At 41.1% G+C, this 20,661-nt stretch overlaps 1 protein-coding gene across 1 annotated transcript; it reads right to left on the bottom strand.

The window, feature by feature from the left end:
* Positions 1-1,466: 1,466 nt before the first annotated feature.
* Positions 1,467-13,664, bottom strand: CISD1 (CDGSH iron sulfur domain 1). Its single transcript, XM_073353674.1, has 3 exons — positions 13,543-13,664; positions 9,365-9,570; positions 1,467-1,808 (listed from the first exon to the last, which is right to left on the bottom strand). Exons 1-3 carry the CDS (start codon positions 13,571-13,573, stop codon positions 1,719-1,721), a joined length of 327 nt encoding a protein of 108 aa, XP_073209775.1. The 5' UTR covers positions 13,574-13,664; the 3' UTR covers positions 1,467-1,718.
* Positions 13,665-20,661: the final 6,997 nt, after the last annotated feature.

Raw genomic sequence — 20,661 nt, 5'->3', positions numbered from 1 at the left:
CCTTTGGGTCAGGTGCCAGACAGGTTAGCTGAGCTTCTTAACCCCTTTACAGGTAACAGGAGGATGCCTCTGGCCAGGAGGGATTTTATAGCACTGTATACAGAAAGGTGGTTACCCTTCCCTTTATATTTATGACAGTGCCTGACACCTTTACTTGGCAAAACAGGAAAAAAAGGTGGAAACATTTCATCACAGCTTCACCTAGTAGTCTCAGATAGCAAATTAGTTAATTTGCTTCAACTCCACCTCTGCTGAAATCATAAATCACCTCTCACTCTGGACTAAGTTCTTTCTTTTCAGTCTCTGTGGAGGTCAGCAACGTTGAAGGGAGTGCAGAATTTGGCCCACTGGCTACTGCAGTTTTTCTATGACACCGTGTCCCAAAGTTCCAGTCTTAGCAGTATGTTGCTACTTTGTGTCTCAGAAGATAAGCACTCATCACCCCCACTCTAAAAGATCCACTTCAGTGATGAAGACGGAGGGTACATACAGGACCTTGGTTAAAATTCTGTCCTATTGAACAGCGCTGGGCAGATTTCCCTATCTCCAATAGTCATCCCCTTTCTGGACACTGGTAAATCAGGGTTGCATAGCATGTAAAGTTACTGGTTACACAACACGCTTCGCTGAGTTATGAGAGCTGGGTCTAATATGAAGTTGTCCCCTATCCCCTCCTCTAATCCAAATCCTGGACTTTTGTTTTCGGAAATGCTTTGTGCATATCTGTGTAAGTGGGGATGAATATGCAATAAACTGATTTTATGGTTTGTCTATCACAGAATTGCAATGGGAAGCAAAATTTTAAATGGCAGAAGGTGTGCCAAACCACCACCAGTGGCTGAAGTTTTGAAAAACTTAGATGAACATGCCCTAATAGGGAAGATTTAATAAGGCATTCTCTGGCATATAAAGGAAGTTGTGCTTCAAAAAAAGAACCCAGTCTCATACAAGCGTGTACATGCACACACCCCCTCCTAATCCCTATCCCACCCCCAAAGACAGTTCTACAACTCTAGACACCACACACACTCTAAGGTTTCAGTTCAACTCTGGTGTAACTCCATTGATTTTAGTAGAATAATGGCCTGTTTGCAGTACGTATGACCCTACCTACTTAATTTTTGGTACATTCTTACAGTAAGCCTTTTTGTTTATTCTTATTAGTGTTTTAACTTGGATTTTTATTGAAGCTGTAATGTACAACTGTTTTAAAAGAATAAAACAGTTATTCTTAATCACTGTATGCACTACACTTTGTGGATGTAGTAAGTTACATTTCGTGCACTTGGCACCATGATTTTTCTGCCATTAATGCCTTTTCAACAGAATCTCATTTGCATCTGAGTATCAGCCATCTTTTCTGTAGTTTCAGATTACTTAGTAAGGAATTTGTTGTTCTACTTAAAGATGGTTTTCCAGTAGAACACAAGTATTTGAGAATAATTTAATATATTATCTTCATACAGTTCTGAGTACAATTGTCACTTTAATTTCATACTTAATGAAAATGTATACACAGTTCAGGAGACAAATAGCCTTAAGCCATTAATATTTTACATTTAGTGTTTAAAACAAGGCAAGCACCATGAAATACACATGTTGGAGCCTACTTTGTACCACACCCAAAAATCTTCAGTGACATGACTAAGACAGAACTTCTTTACTCCAATTACAAATAAGCAGATAATGTGACAAATCATGGCCTCAAACCATCCCGTTTATGCTTCCTTTCTCTTGATGATCAGAGGCCCAACGTTGTCCCCAGTTTCATCATTGTGCTTCGTGTGAGAACCGTCACATAATGGAAACTGAAAAAGAAAACCAGTACAATATAAAAGAATGGGTGCATTTAAAACTAAGTGAGAAGGAAATATAACCCTAAAGTTATGAAAATGGCTTCACACGGTAAAGATACATTTACAATGCAAGTGGTACCTCAAAATGTGTTATTACAAGAACTTAAATATTTGCTAGACATGTTTAAGTGTTCATTAATATTACCTGTGAGTGTAATGTACAAGAGCACTGTAACTAGGGAAAGAACCCAAACTCACAACGCACTTTGGCGCTCCAATCTCAGACTCTTGTCAAAAACAAGCAGCCTAGGCTGGCCTCAAACTTCCTTTTCACCTCCCCCACATCACTCCCTATTTCCTCGGGAGGGCTCTGGAGTGCAGTGAAGATTACTTAAGGTTTGCACAAGCGTCTCAGTTTCTGGATCCTCTCCTTTAAGAGGAAAGTAGGTCCTTGCATACACTAGAACAGGTTTGTCAGTATAGCTACCAGAAAACCCTGCTAATGGGGAAACAGCTTATACTGACAGAAGTTCTTTTGCCGTATAGCTAGTCAGTTCCCCAAATGAAGTAAGCCACACCGTTTCCCTCTCCCCACCCCCAAAAAAGTCCTTTTGTTGGTATAACTGCATCTACACTAAGGTTTTTGCCACCATGGAGTGTTTGGTTGTTTAGGAGATCGCCGACATTGCCATACTGGCAACAGTTTCTAGTGTAGATCTGGTAAAAACCTTTAGAACCCCACTTCTGTAAAGAAGCGATCTTTAAAGTCTTTCTTGCTATATTGGGGAAATAAGACAGACACTCTTCACCTAAAGCAAAACCCACAGCAGAGCTCTGTTAGCTAGGTGTAGCAACTTGGCTGTTTAATCATCTCTCAACAACTGTCTCCTGTGCCCGAGACAACATCCATCGAAGTCAATGGAAGTTAGGCCAGACCTTCTAACTGCTCCAGGATGGCTTGTAGAGGCTGTTAAACATAGCTGGTTATTGTCATTCTGCAACTATTTCCTTATCAGTGCTGCAAGTGGCAAATGGAAGTTTCCAAGTAAACAGAAAAGTTTTACAGAATACTAATATTCCTGCATCAGAGATTTCTTTACCACCAAATCAGTCAGTCACTTTGACTTGAGTAATACTCAGCAAAACTTCAAGGCAACCAGAGTGTTTGATGAAATACTGATTAATTCACTCAAAGCTACTGATAGATGAAATTTGGTTTTTCATTTCAACGCAATGGTATGTCTTACGTAAGAATTCCTGCCCCACCTCTGACTCAACCAAAAGGTTTAGAAACCTAGATTTAACAGCAAAACACAGGGGAGAACTCCAGATCTGCATGTTATCATTCCTATTTTTGAAATCATAACCAAGGAAGTATCTGCAAGTTACACAAGACACTTTTGGCAGATTAATGTTCTTAGAAGCTAGAGGATTATGTTATAAGAAACACTGGTGTTTGAGAGCATCCTGATTAACTTGTTTCTTGATGCATCAAAGAGTTGCTTTTAGTTTTAAGTGTTATCAATGTAAAGGCTCTGACTTAAGGGGGGAAAAAAGCTATCAGTAGAGCCACAGTTTGAACAAGATATTGGCAGCCACTAACATTTCAGATAACTAATGCATGTCTAGAGGATATGTTAAGATGGTGGTGAAGACACCAGCACCACCAGTGCTCAGAAAGTTATACCGCTGATCAAACTGCACCAGTGACAGGGTACTTTAAAGGGGGGGAGGGGGGGAAGAGGCTAATGTAAACATCCCCTTAGTAAGCCATAAGGATATTTAAGCACTGGAACATTATACTATATCATGACAACATGACATACTAGCTTAAATAAATTTGTCACCGACATGTGCAGCATAGAAATGCTTTCAACCATAAAGCTTGGTTACAGTATATAGTTTAACATGCCTTAAGTTTTCCCTCACAGTCATTCGGTAGTGAAGAGCAGATTCACTTAGTGAAGAGCAGATTCACTAAGAGACCCAAGAGAGGAAGAAGAAAAACAAAAAGCAAAAAAAAAAAAACCCCAAAAATTCCCTCTTCATTCTCTATCCCCACTGATCTTATCAAATACTCTAGATAGTAAACCCCTATACCACACAGCACTTGTCCTATGCCTTGTGAATTAGGCAGACCATATTAGAGTTTTTAGGATCCAATTTATGGATGGGGGAGAACAATAAGTATTGTTCAGTGCTGAGATGCTCTTTCCCACTGAATCTGTTGTATTAACTATGAAGTTTGGGATGGCTGACGGGAGAACATTAGTGACATACACTATGAGTACAGCAGCAAAGAGAGGGGGTGAGAAGAAGTCTTCAATAGAGAGAGTGCACAACAGCTAAGGAACTTTCACCACTTAACTAATCTGGAGTCAGAAGCATCATCCACATCAGAAGAGGAATGCAAACAAAAAGTGTCTGATGTTTGCGGGCGCAGGCTGGCAAAGAGGAAAAAGTGAAAACAAAGGAGGAAGGCAGAAGGTCAAAAAAAGATTTCAAGCTGTAATGATATAACACTAAATTCTAGAGTGAATACCAAATGTTAGTTTAGTCCTTTTGGAGTTCTTAGTTTTAAAATATATATATATATAAATCATCAAATACTTGAACAAAAAAGTAGAAAATATTAGATTACCGGAAGGGTATGTGCTATGCTTTATAGAAGTTATGCTCCATTTATTTATTGAACGAAAGTTGTATTTTCAGTTTGAGCCCAAATGAAGCCAATGCCAAACCCCTAACTACGTACTGTGAGCCTCATAGCTTGTCACCCAAACCAAACCCTAACATTAGATGAGAAATCCTTACACAACTGGATACTTGCTGTTAATTTGCACCTTTCGATCATGGAAAGGTACAAATAGCCTCAAGTTAAAGAGCCCTTTCATGGGATCTAACCCAAGTGTAGAAATTTCATATGAAGTACGTGAAGAGATATACTGCCCCAAAATATTTTGGGGCCAAGAAAAATCAATTATGAAGGATAAATATATTCCAATATACTTTCACTGGTTATCTAATTTATCATCCAAAAGAACAATATAAATAATCTACCATTACTAGTTGAGAAGATTTAGTATTTTGTTATTGAGATTGATTTATAACAGAGGGTAATTTTTTGAATTAAAATGTTCTCTATAATAGCATATTTGAGAGACCAAATATATTTAAGGGAAAAAACTGTGGAAGGCTGAAGTTGATTTAAGAAAATGTCTGTGGAGTCCTTTAAGGCCACCAAGAACTTTTGTCATCTGGAGGGGGCAGGGGAGGGGGAATTCCCTCCCCTCCTCCATCAGATTCTCCCAGGGCCACAAGTTCTCCCTGTGTTAAGTCGCTTGAGGGTTCAGGCTTCCCCTTCTCCTGGAGACTGTTTCCACTCATCTTTATTCCCTTCAAGTCTCCCTCTGCATAACTGAGGGATACTGTCCTTAACTTGCCCCCTTTCCTGCATGCTTGCTATGGAAAGTTACAATCCCATTATTCTGGGACAAGAGGGTAGGACCAGTTCCAGGAACTTCTCCCAACTCATTTTTAAAAACTAACTCCATTTCAACCTGATGTATCCTCTTCACCTTGATCAAAGGAAAAGAATTAGTGGGGGGAGGGCGGCACATTCAATTGAAAATAAAATGAAAAAAATACAGACTTAAAATTCAGACAACTTTAATACAACTGTTGATAAACATGACGTTTGCATTCAGAAGTTAAGAAATAACATTAGATACTCCGAGTAATTTGACATTGTCAAATTAGCCTGAATGAGGTATGTATCTAACCATATGAGGAAAAATAGCATGACTTTTTCAACCTGCACCAGAGACCCAAGAATTCCCTGTTATATAAATTTGAATCCCCCTCCACCCCCCAAACTTTGATATGCGGCTTGACCGTACCACAGATTAATGTTCCTTCATTTCCACCCTAGCAAAAAGAAAGAATGAGTAAGCTAACCAAGACACAGACTTCACATCCTCTAGCAAAATAACTGACACTTTAGATTACAAAGAATTATTAAGTTGACTAACAGTAATGGACTTCAGACTGTAGTACCATGATGCAAAGATAAGCTTTGCGGACAGAGATTTGTAGGTTTTAAAACTGGGTCCAAGACTTGGTGTCAATAATAGAACTAGAAATAGACACGGATGGATCTTACTCCCTCCTCCTGTCAGTCTTTTATGACCTTTCCTCTGTGTTATCTTGTGCTTAGGAAAATAACCAATTAAGGACAAAACTGACAGGCAGGAACAGTGAAACTTAAATCCCCTATCCCCAAAACTGTTCATCTTGACTATCTCCTAAAGCAGAACGGTTAGATGGAGACCAGATGGTTTCAGAAGATTGATAAAGGAACAGGCCTTTTACTTGTAGGTCATTGCTCTTAATCTGGCTCAAATTGGCTGTTATTGGAAGTTGTTGCCATTTGATGGTTGTTCAGTGAGCTTGGTTTTGTTATCTTAGTACCACATCCAGCAGAGGAGTGTCCATATCACAAAATCCACCATCACAGTTGTCATCTTTGCTAACTGACCTCAGCAGAAAAGGCAAGGATTGAACAGGCAGGGAGACAATTATCCAGTGATACTAGTAGTTGAGTCTATAGAACAGACTGTCCCTCTTGCTTTGTCCAAGTTTGGCACAAGTTTAGATTTTGTAAAGATAGCCTTTTGCAAATCTTAAGTCCACAGAAATATGTTTGTGAACATAACATTGTCCTATAGTGTTTGCAAGCATCAAAGCACCATGCTACTACAGCTTCACTTTCACTTGCTCATGACTCAAACTGAAGTAGCAGATTAGTCCAAGGCAAAATACATGCAAAAAAATACTCCTTGGGGAATTTTGCGCCAAAAAATTAAAAATTCTGCAACAAAAATATAAAATTCTGCACACGCTATTTTAAAATTCTGCATATTTTATTTGTCAAAACAATAGAATCACACCAGTTTCAATTATTTTTTGGTCATTTATTTCAAAATAAATGTCAGCAAGTATGTCTCTAACAATATAGGCAAAAAAGATTCAGGAAACGTTTTTTGACAAATAGATTCCTTACTAGGCATACTAATACGGAACTCTGAGTAATAATTCATTTAAGCTACAATACAGAACCATATTCCTCACACCCTTCAGAAGCAGTGCAAAGGCTTGGGGGGAGCCAGTGGTAACAGAGGAGCTGATGAAGAGGGAAGTAAATATCTGAGAAGGAGCTGGGATGTGAACTTGTTGGGTATGGGTGGGAAAAGTATGGAACAGGTTGGGGGGCAGGGGGGGATTGTTCAGGAGCTTCCCCCATGCAGACCTGGGCTGACCCCTAGCCTCTCCCACTCAGTCAGGCACATCTGCCCTGTCCCCCTGTGGCCCTGCACCTCTCTCCCCCTGTGGCCCCAATCCCATTCAGCCCCTGTCCCAGTCTGTCCTCCCCTACTAGCTCATATGAGCCCGTTTGACCCCCACCCCCAGACCCCACTCTGTATGTCTCCCCATAGCCTCTATCTCCTGACCTGGCCAGCGCTGTGAAGAAGGCAGGCTCTCTCTCTTCTCTACCTGGCTGGGAGCTGCTGTGTTCTGTCACCATAGCGCCCTCTGGTGGGCAAAAGGTGGAACTGCAGAAGTTATTTTCTGCTGGGAGCTACTGCTGTTCTTGTGCCACAGCGCCCTCTGATGGGCAAAAGGCAGAACTTCAGCAACATTTCAGCAGAATTTTTCTGCACAAAAATTAAAAATATGCATGGCTCATTACTTACGCACACATGCAGTAGTGCATAATTCCCCCAGGAGTAGCAAAAGGCGTCTTCACATTTGAGCTGTTTAGCAACGTTCATTGTGTTCTGTTTAAACAGACAGTGCTCCTAAGAATTTAGGTACAAGCTGTTTTTAATCTGAGTATTTCTTTAAAAAACTAAAACTAAAATAAAAAAACAATGGTGGGGCAGAAATAATGCTGTTTCTTCATTATTCACACACACGACAGAGGACTTTGAGAACCTGGCACTTTTTTTGCTATACATTCTCTTAAATGTTAAGAAAAAACAGCTGGGTAAAACTGAATTAATTCCCATCTAAACAGCGTTATGTTGGTTCTACTCTAAGAATAATGTCAACATTGCATTAAAAAGATGTGTTACATCTCAGGTAAATTTTAAGACTTGTGAGGAATGCACATTAGAAATGTTCAACCTTAATGAAGAGTAAGAATGAGCTCATTTTACAACTCGGAAGATTTGATTCAATGCATGGATACACTGAAGTTCTTGAAGTTTATACAGACTCAGAGGGAGACAGCTATTTGAGAGAAAACTGGGGCACTAGCGGTAGAACACCAGTCATGCTTCCTTCCCAGATTGGCAGTGACTAAAAATTATTATTCAATAATGGTTTGATGGTCTATGTCAGGGGTGGTCAACCTGAGCCTGGAAAGGAGCAAGAATTTACCAATGTACACTGCCAAAGAGCCACAGTAACATATCAGCAGCTCCCTCCCCCCACCCCACCTCCACCAAAATCAGCTCCCCCAGCACCTACCACTCACCAGCACCCCTCCGCAGCAGCTCCCCGTCCCTCCCCGCACCTATCGATCAGCTGTTTTGTGGCATACAGGAAGCTCGGGGGGTAGGGGGGGAGCGAGCGAGGGAACTGCAGGCTCAGAAGAGGGCATGGGAAGGGGTGGAGTGGTGGCAGGGCTTGTGGCAGAGCCAGGAATTGAGCGGTGAGCACCCCTTGGCACACTGGAAAGTTTGCTCCTGTAGTTCCAGCCCTGGAGTTGGTGCCTATACAAGGAGCCACATATTAACTTCTGAAGAGCTACACGTGGCTCCAGACAGGTTGGCCACCCCTGGTCTATGTGACTTGATTTTGGTAGTTTCTCCCTGGTTCCTTGTTCTGCCACTCATTATGGATTGTTAAACTGTAGGAGAACCAGTAGCAGAGCAAGCCAAATCAGAAACTTCCTTAGTCTTTATATTCCCCAGCATGCTACATTAATAATGAAATTGTGTCTCTATGCACTTATAATTCCTCCCGTTCCCCATCCCCACTTCTTTCTCTAACACAAGAGAAGAATGAATCCCTTCAGTATAACATGCAATTAAAGAGCTATATGCATAGCTTGACCCCAACAACAAAAACCTGGAGTTCCCACTTATTCCAATGTTATCTACAGGAGATAATGACAATAATTTAGGCCTACAGACAGATCTCACTGATTCACAGACAGTGGATTTGTCAACCAGTTTAAGTGTTGGGTTCCTGTGCTAATAGAGCAATTACTAGATCCTGCCAGCTATGAGGATCTCTAGAATTACATGGCCATTTTGCAGAATCCATGGCTTGAACACCCTCCTTTATTATTAAAACCATTTATGCAGTATAAGAAAATCTGAAGCTTTACAACTGCATGCATTTTACATTTTAGTTTTGTACATTACATAATTACTAATTTAGAAATAGTGTAGGAGTGAAATGTAGCAATAGCTTGTTTTCTTCAACAGACCAAGTATCAAATAATACAACTGAGACGAGCTTAAGAGGATTCTTGCACATTTACAATTTTCCCCTCTCACCTTCTTAGATCTCCAGCAACGACAGTACACAGCTTTGTCTCCCAGATCTTCCATATCAAATGCATGGACTACCTTGGGGTTATCTTTCTGTATATGGAGATTTACCATTGCCTTGCAGCATTTGTCTTTAGAGAGGAATCTTGTGTATGCTAGATATCCAACAGCAGCTGCTCCTGCAGCTAAAGAGATTGCAGCAACCCATTCAACTAGAGCAAGAGATAAAAAAAAGAAAGATTGGCAAAACCTTAAATGGAATTTTTCATTCAATTTAGCTCCCAAAGTCATATTTGTGCTTAAAGGACAGTTCTACTACTTTGACAGTGTTATGAAAATAAAAACCACTTTCTTCCTACACCCATCCAATTAATTTGTCCCCTTCTATTGAACAGGAGGAACAGGAGAAACCTATGGGGAAAAATAGAACTAATGTGGCTTTCCATTTATTTTTTGCTCAGGCATCTGCATCACTGATGAGGTCAACACAGCTCTACAAACAAAATCAGCCACATTTTGTTCATAACGGATTTAATTAAAGATAATGAATGCTAGGCACTGGGCTCAAGAGGAACTGATTTTACATTATAAATACAAAATTGTGATACTTGTAATTGTTTACTTTTTTAAAGGGATCTGATATAAAGCTAAAAGATTAAATCCCCATGTAAACATCACCAGTGTGAACCTGCATTTCTCACAGGCCGTAAGAGAACAAGTTCTACCTGTCTTATCTGTACTAAAGTCTTGAGTGTCTCAAAGATGCTGTTTATATAAACAAATGTTTTTCTCCCCATTTCTCACTTTTCTTTTATCATCTTATGCTCATCTCTGCAACTCTACATCTTTGCACTCTTCTTTGTCTCACTTGATATCATTTTCCTTCTCTGCAATTAATCCACTTTTTTTAAAGTCCTGCTTTCAGGTTTTTGCCTTGTGTCTTCCACTTGAAAGTACCTTGAGTTTCTGCCCAACTGTCACAGAATTCTCCTGCCTGGTTGCCGTAACACCCAGCTCTAGAAGTGGCAGGAGTCACTCCCTCCAGACAAAAAGTCAGCAGCAGGACAATTTGAGGGATCAGTCCCACTCAGATGTTCTCCTACTAAGTATGTAAACACTGTCTGACTCTCAACTGCTCATCCATAAATCAGATGGGCATCTGAGGTCTACAAGGTTCTTTCCACATATTTAAAAGACACTCCTGTGGCGATGCTATAACCAGCAAAGCCATCTCAGACTAGGAATTTCAGTCTGGCTTAGCCTGTATTGTTTATGGTTTAGAAGAGATGTCAATCACATGATACAGTAGGAGTCCCTCATTCTAACCCTAGAGAATAAAACATGCTAACACTTAACATATTCCATCCCTACCTCTATTCTGGGACTTTTACTTACCCTCTTCCTAGTGCTCTTGCCAAAGAGCCGAGTTCCTCTTGCACCATTTGCTTTGGACAGCCTGCTCTCTCCCTTTTCCCACTCACTCCTCTAAAGGCTACATGGACCTAGGCCTTTGCTTCTGCAATATCTGGTCCCTGTTAAAAGGAGCAGCAGCTCAGAAACAACTCTGCACTTCCCCAGCATGGGGAACAGGGGAGGAAGAGAGAGCTTTTACCAGGACAACTTTTCTTCTTAAAAAAGCTCTCCTGCAGGCATAATTAAATCACCCCTAGTGAGCAACGGTAGCTAAGTTGGCAAGACAGCATCTCCCACCAGCACATACATGGCTGTCCACACTGGTTCTTTTGTCAGTCGGGGGGTGGTGTTTTCTTACACCCCAACCAACAAAAGTTTTACCCAAAAAAGTGCTAGTGTAATCAAATCCATATTTGCCCTCAAGAGCCAAATTAGACGTTCCTGAAGTAGATTAGGACCTCATGTTAACATCATTAAATGTACTTTTTACACAGACACACTGCATCCCACACAATGTTCATAAAGTGTAATTGCTTATGATACTCATTACAACAAAGAATTAAATCAAGAATAGATTCTGCAACTTGTCACTGTTATCTTCATCACAGATGAATTTTTTAGCTACATCCTCTGAACAAGATATGTATCCAAGAAGTTTAACTAATTAAAGCCCCTTAAAGACCAGGCAAATGTAAGTTACCAACACTGAGATTAGACACCTTAGTCACATTTAGCACTATTCCTCTTTCCAAATGAAAAAAAGAGTTTAGTCTCAATATACTCCTCCCACCCCCCAAGCTATTCTCCACACCAAAAACAGCATTCTTGGTTGGCAGCATTTAAAACTAATTAAGCTCCCATGAACTTCACCACTTTATGCTTAGAATCATTATACCAGTTCTCATCACCATTACTACCTACTAGTTTCTTTTCATGGGTATGGGGGGGGGGGGGAGGGGAGAAGAATCAAACTGAGTAGACAGATTTATTCATTTTAAAGAGTTTGCACCAACCTACTTAACAGATCCTACACTAGACATATGATGGTTGAATAAGAACAAAGCCTACTTGTGAAAGCTACTTTAAGAAACAAGTCAGACTACTGAAAGAAAAGTTTTTAATTTAACTGTATTACACGGAAGAAAGACTCAACCAGGATTACAAAGACCAGAAGAACACAAGAACACTGCATCACATTTAATTTTAAATGCCTGTAGACACCTATGTAATTATTTTAAAACTGTTCTAAATCACAGACTATAAAAAGAAAAGGAGTACTTGTGGCACCTTAGAGACTAACCAATTTATTTGAGCATAAGCTTTCGTGAGCTACAGCTCACTTCATCAGATGCATAGACTAGACTATGCAGTAGTTTTCAAGGATTTCCAAAAGCTTTTCATGTTAATCCCAAATTTTAGACCTATTATGTAACTTACTTATATCTCACAGTGAAGTACCTGCACCTGGCCGCTCATCAACACTACCCAGTCACATGATCCCCTACGGCCAAGGTTGTACAAGAATTGTATTTTACTACAGGTTTACTATTGAGTTATTCACTTTGGGGAAGGGTTCTTTGTATTTTGCAGTACGAGTCAACAACTTACAACAGTAAACACCTTTTACTGCCTACATTTGTAGCTATAAGAAATTTCCCTCACCTTTTTGCTGAGTTACTCTTCTAGAATATGATACTAGGTAGGTAGCAACATTGTGAGGTTAATAGCCACTAATAGAAATGCTGCTCTTAAATCCTACAAGCTAGAGAAATGCCGACATTTTTAATTTAAAATTAAATTTAAAAACCAGACAGTCTGCGATTTTCAAGAGAAGATCAATCAGCCACTAGTTTCTTCATTTTCAGCAGAGAAGCCAAGCATCCACTACAAGGCACATGGTCAGAGGGGGAAAAATGCACTCAAAGGATTCTTTAGTAAGAGAATGCCTATCAAAGGGCTGCTCCGAAGCAAAAATGGGTGTGTAAAAGAAGGGGCGTTTGCTATGCTTCCACAGCACCTACGACCATGAATGGCCAATCCTGGGGCTTCTAGATACTATTACAAAACACAACATACCAGACCTCAGTGGATGTAACCATTTTGCTAGATTAATAATTTACGACTAGTGGTTATCATAGAAGGTTAGGGTTGCAAGGGACCTCAGGAGGTCATCTAGTCCAACCCCCTGCTTGAAGCAGGACCAATCCCCAATTTTTGACCCAGATCCCTAAATGACCCCCTCAAGGATTGAACTCACAACACTGGGTTTAGCAGGCCTATGCTAAAACCACTGAGCTATCCCTTGGATAAACTCTTGCACGAAGGGGTCAGCCGCATAAGAGAGGCGGTGAAGGTCACTGCATTTCCCAGGGAAGCCCCATCCTCTGCAAAGCAATCGGGACCCTTCTGCAAGTGGGTCCCTTTCCTGTGGGTCAGTCAACGCTTCCTCTGCATCGTGATACTGCACCACCACGACACAGCCACCCAGCTATTGCACACCTATTACAATGACCTGCAAGATAGAGGAATAAGGAATTCTAGCTAGGCCCCTCCTGCAAAACAGGGGTGGAATCGCAACCTTCCGCGTTCAGATACACCCCTTGCCCGAGCAGGAAGGGCCCCAAGGTGAGAATAAGGGGGGAGGGGGCGCCCCAAGCAGTGCAATTGGAAGTGACTTGTGAAGGCGGCGAGCACACAGGAGACAACCCCCAGCGGAGCGGAGCGGAGCGCACCATCCCGCTGCTCCCCTGCCCGCCCGCCCGCCCGCCTACCCCGCACGGAGGAGTTCGATCCGAGCCCCATCGCTCCCGCACCCAGCGCTCCTCGCCGCCGACCTCCCGAACACCCAGAGGGCACAAACGCTGCTCAGACGCAATGGCGCGTGCGTACAGGAACTCCCACGATAGCAGCGGCGGGCCTTGGTCTTAAAGGGGCAGTGCTGCTGGGCCGCGGAGGCAGGGGCGCGACTTGCGCGTGTCCCCGCCGCTGGGGAGCGGGATCCTGCTGCTTCCCACCTGCGCATGGATACTGAAACGGGCTCGCGGGCCCCGCGCCCGCAAACGTCAGGATTTTAGGCGAGGCCCTGCACCCCTGCCGCTCAAGCCTGGGGGACCTGAGGCCTCGGTGGGCTCTTGTGCAGCCTCCCTACCCAAGTGCTCTGTTAGCATGAGCCAGGGGGCTGGAAAGCATGAGACTAAAGTAACACGTTGGTCCATTGTATGGGGTCCCGTTTTCAGACTTTTCCCCACCGCCTAGAAACTAAAAATTATATCTGAGATACTCACCTGACTCCAGGAGCTGGGGCATGGACCACCTTGATTTTCATACGCGTTGTGAGGAGAGTGGTCACTTTGGATAAGCTATTACCAGCAGGAGAGTGAGTTTGTGTGTGTGGTTTTTGGAGGGGGTGGGGGGGTGAGAAAACCTGGATTTGTGCTGGAAATGGCCCATCTTGATTATCATACACATTTTAAAGAGAGTGGTCACTTTGGATGGGCTATTACCAGCAGGAGAGTGAGTTGCGGGGGGGAGGGGCGGAGGGTGAGAAAACCTGGATTTGTGCTGGAAATGGCCCAACTTGATGATCACTTTAGATAAGCTATTACCAGCAGGAGAGTGGGGTGGGAGGAGGTATTGTTTCATGGTCTCTGTGTATATAATGTCTTCTGCAGTTTCCACAGTATGCATCCGATGAAGTGAGCTGTAGCTCACGAAAGCTCATGCTCAAATAAATTGGTTAGTCTCTAAGGTGCCACAAGTGCTCCTTTTCTTTTTGCGAATACAGACTAACATGGCTGTTACTCTGAAACCAAATACCCTGAGACTTGCAATAAAATCCCACGAGTTTTAGCAACACTGCTTGTAAGTAGTGGGACAAGGGCCCTCGCACCCATATTGGTCCCCTGGGAACATTATCTCTACACAATCATGACGTGTCAGCCACAGATCAAGACAGAGACCCTTGCTTTCATGCAGGCCCCCTCCCAAATACTGAGATGGGCTGTAATATCTATGAAGGCTCATTGCAAACATCATGGGTGGGGAGCACAAATTCATAAGGAGCTCCTGTAAAGAAAAAATGCAGTGGTGGGGCCTTGCAGTTAATGGGTATTATCAATAATAATGATGATAATAATACTTAGCACTGCAGTAAGTGCTGGACAAACTTTAACTAATCATCCCACATCCACCATTGTAAAATGTAGCATTGAATTTTCACTTGCAATTGGATATTTTCTGTAACAATTTTGTATTCATTGTGTTGTGGCAGTAGAATTCCATTTGAAAAGTGGCACCTGTGAAATGATCCATATCAAATGCCTTCAGTTTACAAGTTTAAAAAGTTTTTTTCTAATTGCTAGTTCTGTACATTCAGCCTGGGATCTGAGAATCAAGCAGATTCATTCTTTCTCACACATCATCATTAGTAATAAGGGAGCTGTAAGACAAATTAGTCACTTGTGCAATCCAGTGTCTTCAAACTATGCTTCAGTGATGTTTATGTAGCCCCCTTGTTGTCAATGGGTTTGCACGAATGTAACTGATTGGAACTAAGTAAAGAATTCTATTGACAATGCATAAAAAGAAAGAGAATCCATCTTATTCTCTCTTAGCTGTGGTGGCTCTGCAGGGCTAACAGGAGTAAAACATTAAAAACATACTTTTTCAACTAAAGCAATCAGATAATACTGAGCAGGGAGCAGATCTGTTTAGTAAAATGGTGACAGTTGTACAGTCACTTTTCCAGTGTTGCCAACCCTCACAATTTTTTCATGTATCTCACTATATTTAAATCCCCATTCCTAGAGTTGCTACTCTGAAACCTGTCATTATTAACTGAGAATTTCAGCTTTTTTTTTAAGTACATTTCTCGATTTCATGGTTGCAGAGAAAACTTGAAAACATTACCCCTAAAGACTCAAAAACCAGAAAAACAAATACATACCCAAAATATTTTATTTATAAAATGCCAAGATTTGGCGGGACCTGTCTCATAATTTTTGCATGTTTGCATTTGGCAATACTGCTTTCCAGAGTACAGCCACACTTTAGGGAAACAAACTGCTGTGTTCAAAGCAAACAACTGAAGCAAAAGAGTTTTGCCTTGGAAGAGTGTTCACATTCTACTTAGACTCTGCAGGTTGGAATCTAAAGTTATGATCTAAAAAGTAACAATGTACATTTGTAATGTAATAACTACGCATTACCATGCAAGCTGACTTTCCATGAGCCCTCTCCAAAATGCTGCAAAACACCTCTATTCTGATATATAAACTTATAGAGGAATGAGGCTGGCTGATGTACATATAACACTACCCTACTGTCTCTGCTTTTCCCAGATGTCAAGAACATCAGCAAATATTTGCGTGGTAAAACTTTAATAGTGATTTTAAGGCTATATACCCAAAGTTCTTCAGTCTACAATATTCTAAAAGTTACTATGCAATTGTCTTGTGTGATTAATGTTCATGTATACAAGTTGTAAAACTCTGTGTAAACTCAAGTAACTATCATAAGTCCATTACATTCTGTGGATCAGCCACCACATGTAAGAAATGTGATCAGTCCATCAAATGGTAGTATTTGTGATATAACCTTACTTTTCCCATTACTCAGAGTGATTCTGAGAGATTTTTAGAGAGTAAAATGCATTTGACCTGAACTGTCCTTGAGGTACAAGAGACCATCCAAAGAAGCATCTCCAGTATTATTCTTTCATTCAGCCCTGTCCAAAGAGCAAAACACTTCCCTCAGAAAAGGATTACTTAGTTAAAACATTCACACTGAGAGAAGATTTTTAAAGCAACAAAGTCATATGCACTGAAGGACATTCTTTTCTTTTGGAATGAGGCACTTCCTCAGGAATCATGTATTAGAGGGGCAGCCGTGTTAGTCTGTATTCACAAAAACAACGAGGAGTCCTGTGGCACCTTAAAGACTAATAGATTTATTTGGACATAAGCTTTTGTGGATAAAAAACCCACTTCTTCAGATGCATGGAGTGAAAATTACAGATGCAGGTATAAATATACATCTGTAATTTTCACTGTATACATGTGAAGAAGTGGGTTTGTTACCCAGAAAAGCTTATATCCAAATAAATCTGTTAGTCTTTGGGTGCCATGGGACTCCTCGTTGTTTTCCTCAGGAATGGATCCACAACCTTATGGTCATGAATAATACAGACACTTTTGGCCCAAAAGGAGGCCCTCAAGGTCTTAGTTCAGCCCCACTACTGTTCACCGAATAAAGTGAGGTGACATCCATCTGGAAAAGAGGGAAGCTTGAACCCAGAGGAATCTTCTCAGGCACTTAGGGGGGGAAAGTTTCCATCCAATTAACAGAGCCACCTTAGATCAGGTAACCAGCAGTGGAAAAGGTGATTGTTACTCTAAGAAGAACAATTTTGAAGGAGTTTGTATTCTGCTGATTGTCCAAAAGCAAGTCAGCAGGTCTTTTTATAAGAAGAGGCTTTTCTTTTTTTAAAAGTGTTTCCTTTGTTTGTTTGTTTATTGTTTATTTATTTTTTTGATAAAAGATTATTTGGAACTGGACTTTGCCACACTTAGAATCAAAAGGGGTTTACAAACCCTTTCTGTACAAAAGGGGGAAGGGCAACTTAAACAAATGGCCTGGCAACAACAGACTTAGTAGCAGTTGATGGGTGTATATCAAGAAACACAGTGCACCTTCTCAGCAGTTGCAGCAATTCTAGCAACTTCTGTTCCAGAGGTTTACTAACCCTGCCTAACCTGCAGTCAAGCTTAACCCCATTTTATCCATTCTGGGCTGCTGTAAGGACAACCCGGGAGCTCACCTTGCTCTATTTGAATGGTGTACTATTGACAAAGGGGCTTATGAGATGTAGGCCCACAAATAACATCTCTTGACAGGGAAAGACAAGCTTCTTGCTAAGGCCTGGATGTTTTGGTGATTCAAGACTGATTATGTTAAAACAGTCATGCTAGGTTGCCTCTGGAGTGTCTTCTGAAGGGTCTGATGGAACAGTTTTGCCCTGGGACTTGACATGTAGTGCAATTCTATGTTCCTTATTATGGAGGTGTTGATTGCAGTTCCATCGTTAAGGTTGAGTTCTGTTTTGTGTTATATAGAAAATGCAACATATCTTTCCCCAAACTGGTAGCACTTGCTCCATGAATATAGAATAACTCTTCTGAGAATTTACAAGTAAATCTGGTGATTCAAACTAACTAGCAACTAGGTCCTTGAAGAAATATAGATCTCAGGCTATTCTTTTTTCTGAATGATCTTACTAACAAAATAATGCAGACATTTTAAATTTTCCATTCAGGTAAAATTAACTGAAATATTTTGTATTGGCTGTATTTGGTGAAATTTGGTTGTAATTAACCAAGGTATTAATAATTGTATCTAATTGCTCTGGTAATATAGGCTGTTGGTATCACAGGTAATTTAAGGGTGGGTCATGATTACATCACAGGTAACTCAACCAATCACCACTTCCTCTACAAATAAACTGCAGCTATTGATTGTAGTCGCTCAGTGGCACAGCAGAATTGCCAATCTCAGGTGCTCAAATGTTACGAGATTGTTTTAAAAACCATGATATTTTAATTAATAAAACTTGGAGTTTTTTCTTTGCCTTCTGTTTTTTAGGAATTCAGAATATTTGGGTCACACTTCAAGATTTCTTCTGCAATTCTGAGGCTTAGGAACTTACTTTTGTAAAGTAAATTGAGATTCTATTGTAATCACTTGTGTCCATGAGCTGGGACATCAGCTCACAAAAGCTTATGCTCACATAAATTTGTTAGTCTCTAAAGTGCCACAAGTCCTCCTTTTCTTTTTGCGGATACAGACTAACACAACTGTTACTCTGAAACAAAAAACACAAAATGTCAGGATACTTCATACTAAAATTGCAAGAGTTGGAAACACATCATGAGGGAGACTGAACATTTGTTATTGTTCTTCAAAGGTTCTGTCATTTATATTAGGGGTGCTGCACGGGGGGGCTGTGGGCCTTGACCAGAGAATACATGATGGAGGGGTGGCCAGGCCAAATCTGAGTGGCTCAGTGACCCTGGGTGTCAGGTTGTAATGCTTCTCACTCACGTTTGGCCTGACTGCCTCTCCATCATGATAGGAGGTGACCAGCCCAAATTTGAGAGGTGGTGTGAACCTGTGCACCTGCTTGCCCCCGCCCTCAACACTTCTGCAGGCCTTCCAGCACCCATGGGAACTAGGTAATCCCAGCCTCTGGGGAGAAAAGAAGCAGCAGGTTCCAGGAATGCCCAATCCTCAGAAATGTGGGAGGATTGGATCTGGACTTTTGTTACTTCCTGGGGAAGTGAAAACACAGGAGGAGGAGGATGGGGTCTGTGACTCCTAGAACTGCCTGGCTCCTGCTCGGGATGGTGCTCTTCAGCCTGACTGCTGCTCTGGGTAAGAGTTTGGGGCTGGGAGATCACAAGGGGAAGAGCTCAGAGTTGGGTTTGGGGCAATGTGGGGAAAGAGCACAGGGCTGGGTGTGGGGCAGCAGGAGGAGATTTAATATAAAGCTTGGTGTGGGGAAGTAGGGGTCTGGGTGCAGGGAGAGAGAGCTTGGGGCTAGATACAGAGCAGGAAAGGGACAGCTATGAACTCCCTCCTTAGGAAAATTCTTGTTGTGCCCCTGGGTTGCGTGCAAGCCTGGGCTCCAGTGCTTTTAAGGCTGCTCTGCTGGAATAGTTGAGGCCGGAGCAGGAGAGTCCTTAAATCACCCAGACATTGGGACTCAGGGATAGGATTCTCCCTGCCTTCTACCTTTATGTAGTGCTGATCTTGCATATGCTTTAACTGCTTTGAGTTGTTCTAGTGATTCAAAGCAGCTGTAGATCCACCTTATTTGGCTGATGTGCTCTGGCTACTTGATGTTTTGGTGTACTGCTGAATCGTCCCTTAAAAGTTAAAATAAATTAAGAATGATACTACATATAATCCAATCATTAGAAATAGTGCATGGTAGCATTTGCTTTGGGGTTTTTGTGTAGTATGAAATGTTTGTTTCTTTTAAAAACTTGTTTTATTTTGTTTGAGAATTTCCTTAGTGTTAAGATTGAGTTAAGTTTGAGAATGCATATCTCATTTAAGGGTAAAAAACACTAGAGATACTTGTCATTATCCCAAAGCCAAGCATTGTAAACTTAGGAAATTGAGAGTTAAGGTTACACGTAAAAGAAATCCAAATAGGATAAGGTAAGATATGCAGTAGGCATCCAAACAATCTTAACTCTGTCTTGTAGTAATACCACAAGAGGAAAGGAAACACAATAAAAATCTAATGTCTCTAAAAATCAGCATAAGCTAATCCTGAACCACAAACATTAAAATGCCTTAATCATATTCCTATAATTATTGGATGACACCACTACAGGGCAGAGTTAAGATCGTTAGTTTTAATCTATTTAGATTTCTTTTAAATGTAACCTTCAATCTGAATTTCCTAGGCTTATAATGCTTGGTTTTGGAATAATTACAAACATATGTGTAATTTTTATTATCTTAAATTACTGATACGTACCAGACTGATGCAACCATAACTCCATCTCAATTCTTTGTTGTTGTTGTTTTTTTGTCTTGGAATTCTAAGAAGGTCATTCTAATAAGTGCGTGCCTCTTTTGTGATTCTTTTACTAGAGTCACATGAGACGTCCCAGGGTCGTAGCTCTGAGTTCATTAAGCACTTTTCAGATCCTTGTATACAAGACCAAGAAAGTCTGAAATTCAATCAAAAAAAGGTAGACTTCTGCCCCGCTTGCACTAGATCTGATCAATCTCACCCAAGAACAATGTGGAATAAAGCAAGCAGTTGCTGCCTTTGTCTGAGTCTGCAAGCATTACAGAATAACTTGACTGCATACAGCCCA

The sequence above is a fragment of the Lepidochelys kempii genome, chromosome 7, assembly GCF_965140265.1.
Source record: "Lepidochelys kempii isolate rLepKem1 chromosome 7, rLepKem1.hap2, whole genome shotgun sequence".
Taxonomy (NCBI): Eukaryota; Metazoa; Chordata; order Testudines; family Cheloniidae; genus Lepidochelys; species Lepidochelys kempii.
This window is presented reverse-complemented; position numbering and strand designations above follow the sequence as displayed.

Coding starts and splice junctions, on each gene's coding strand:
- CISD1 (XM_073353674.1), bottom strand. CDS start 13,573: ATGGGGCTCGGATCGAACTCCTCCGTGCGGG. Junction 9,571..13,542: donor ATCGAACTCCTCCGTGCGGG/GTAGGCGGGCGG, acceptor CTCTTGCTCTAG/TTGAATGGGTTGCTGCAATC. Junction 1,809..9,364: donor GTTGCTGGAGATCTAAGAAG/GTGAGAGGGGAA, acceptor TTTCTTTTTCAG/TTTCCATTATGTGACGGTTC.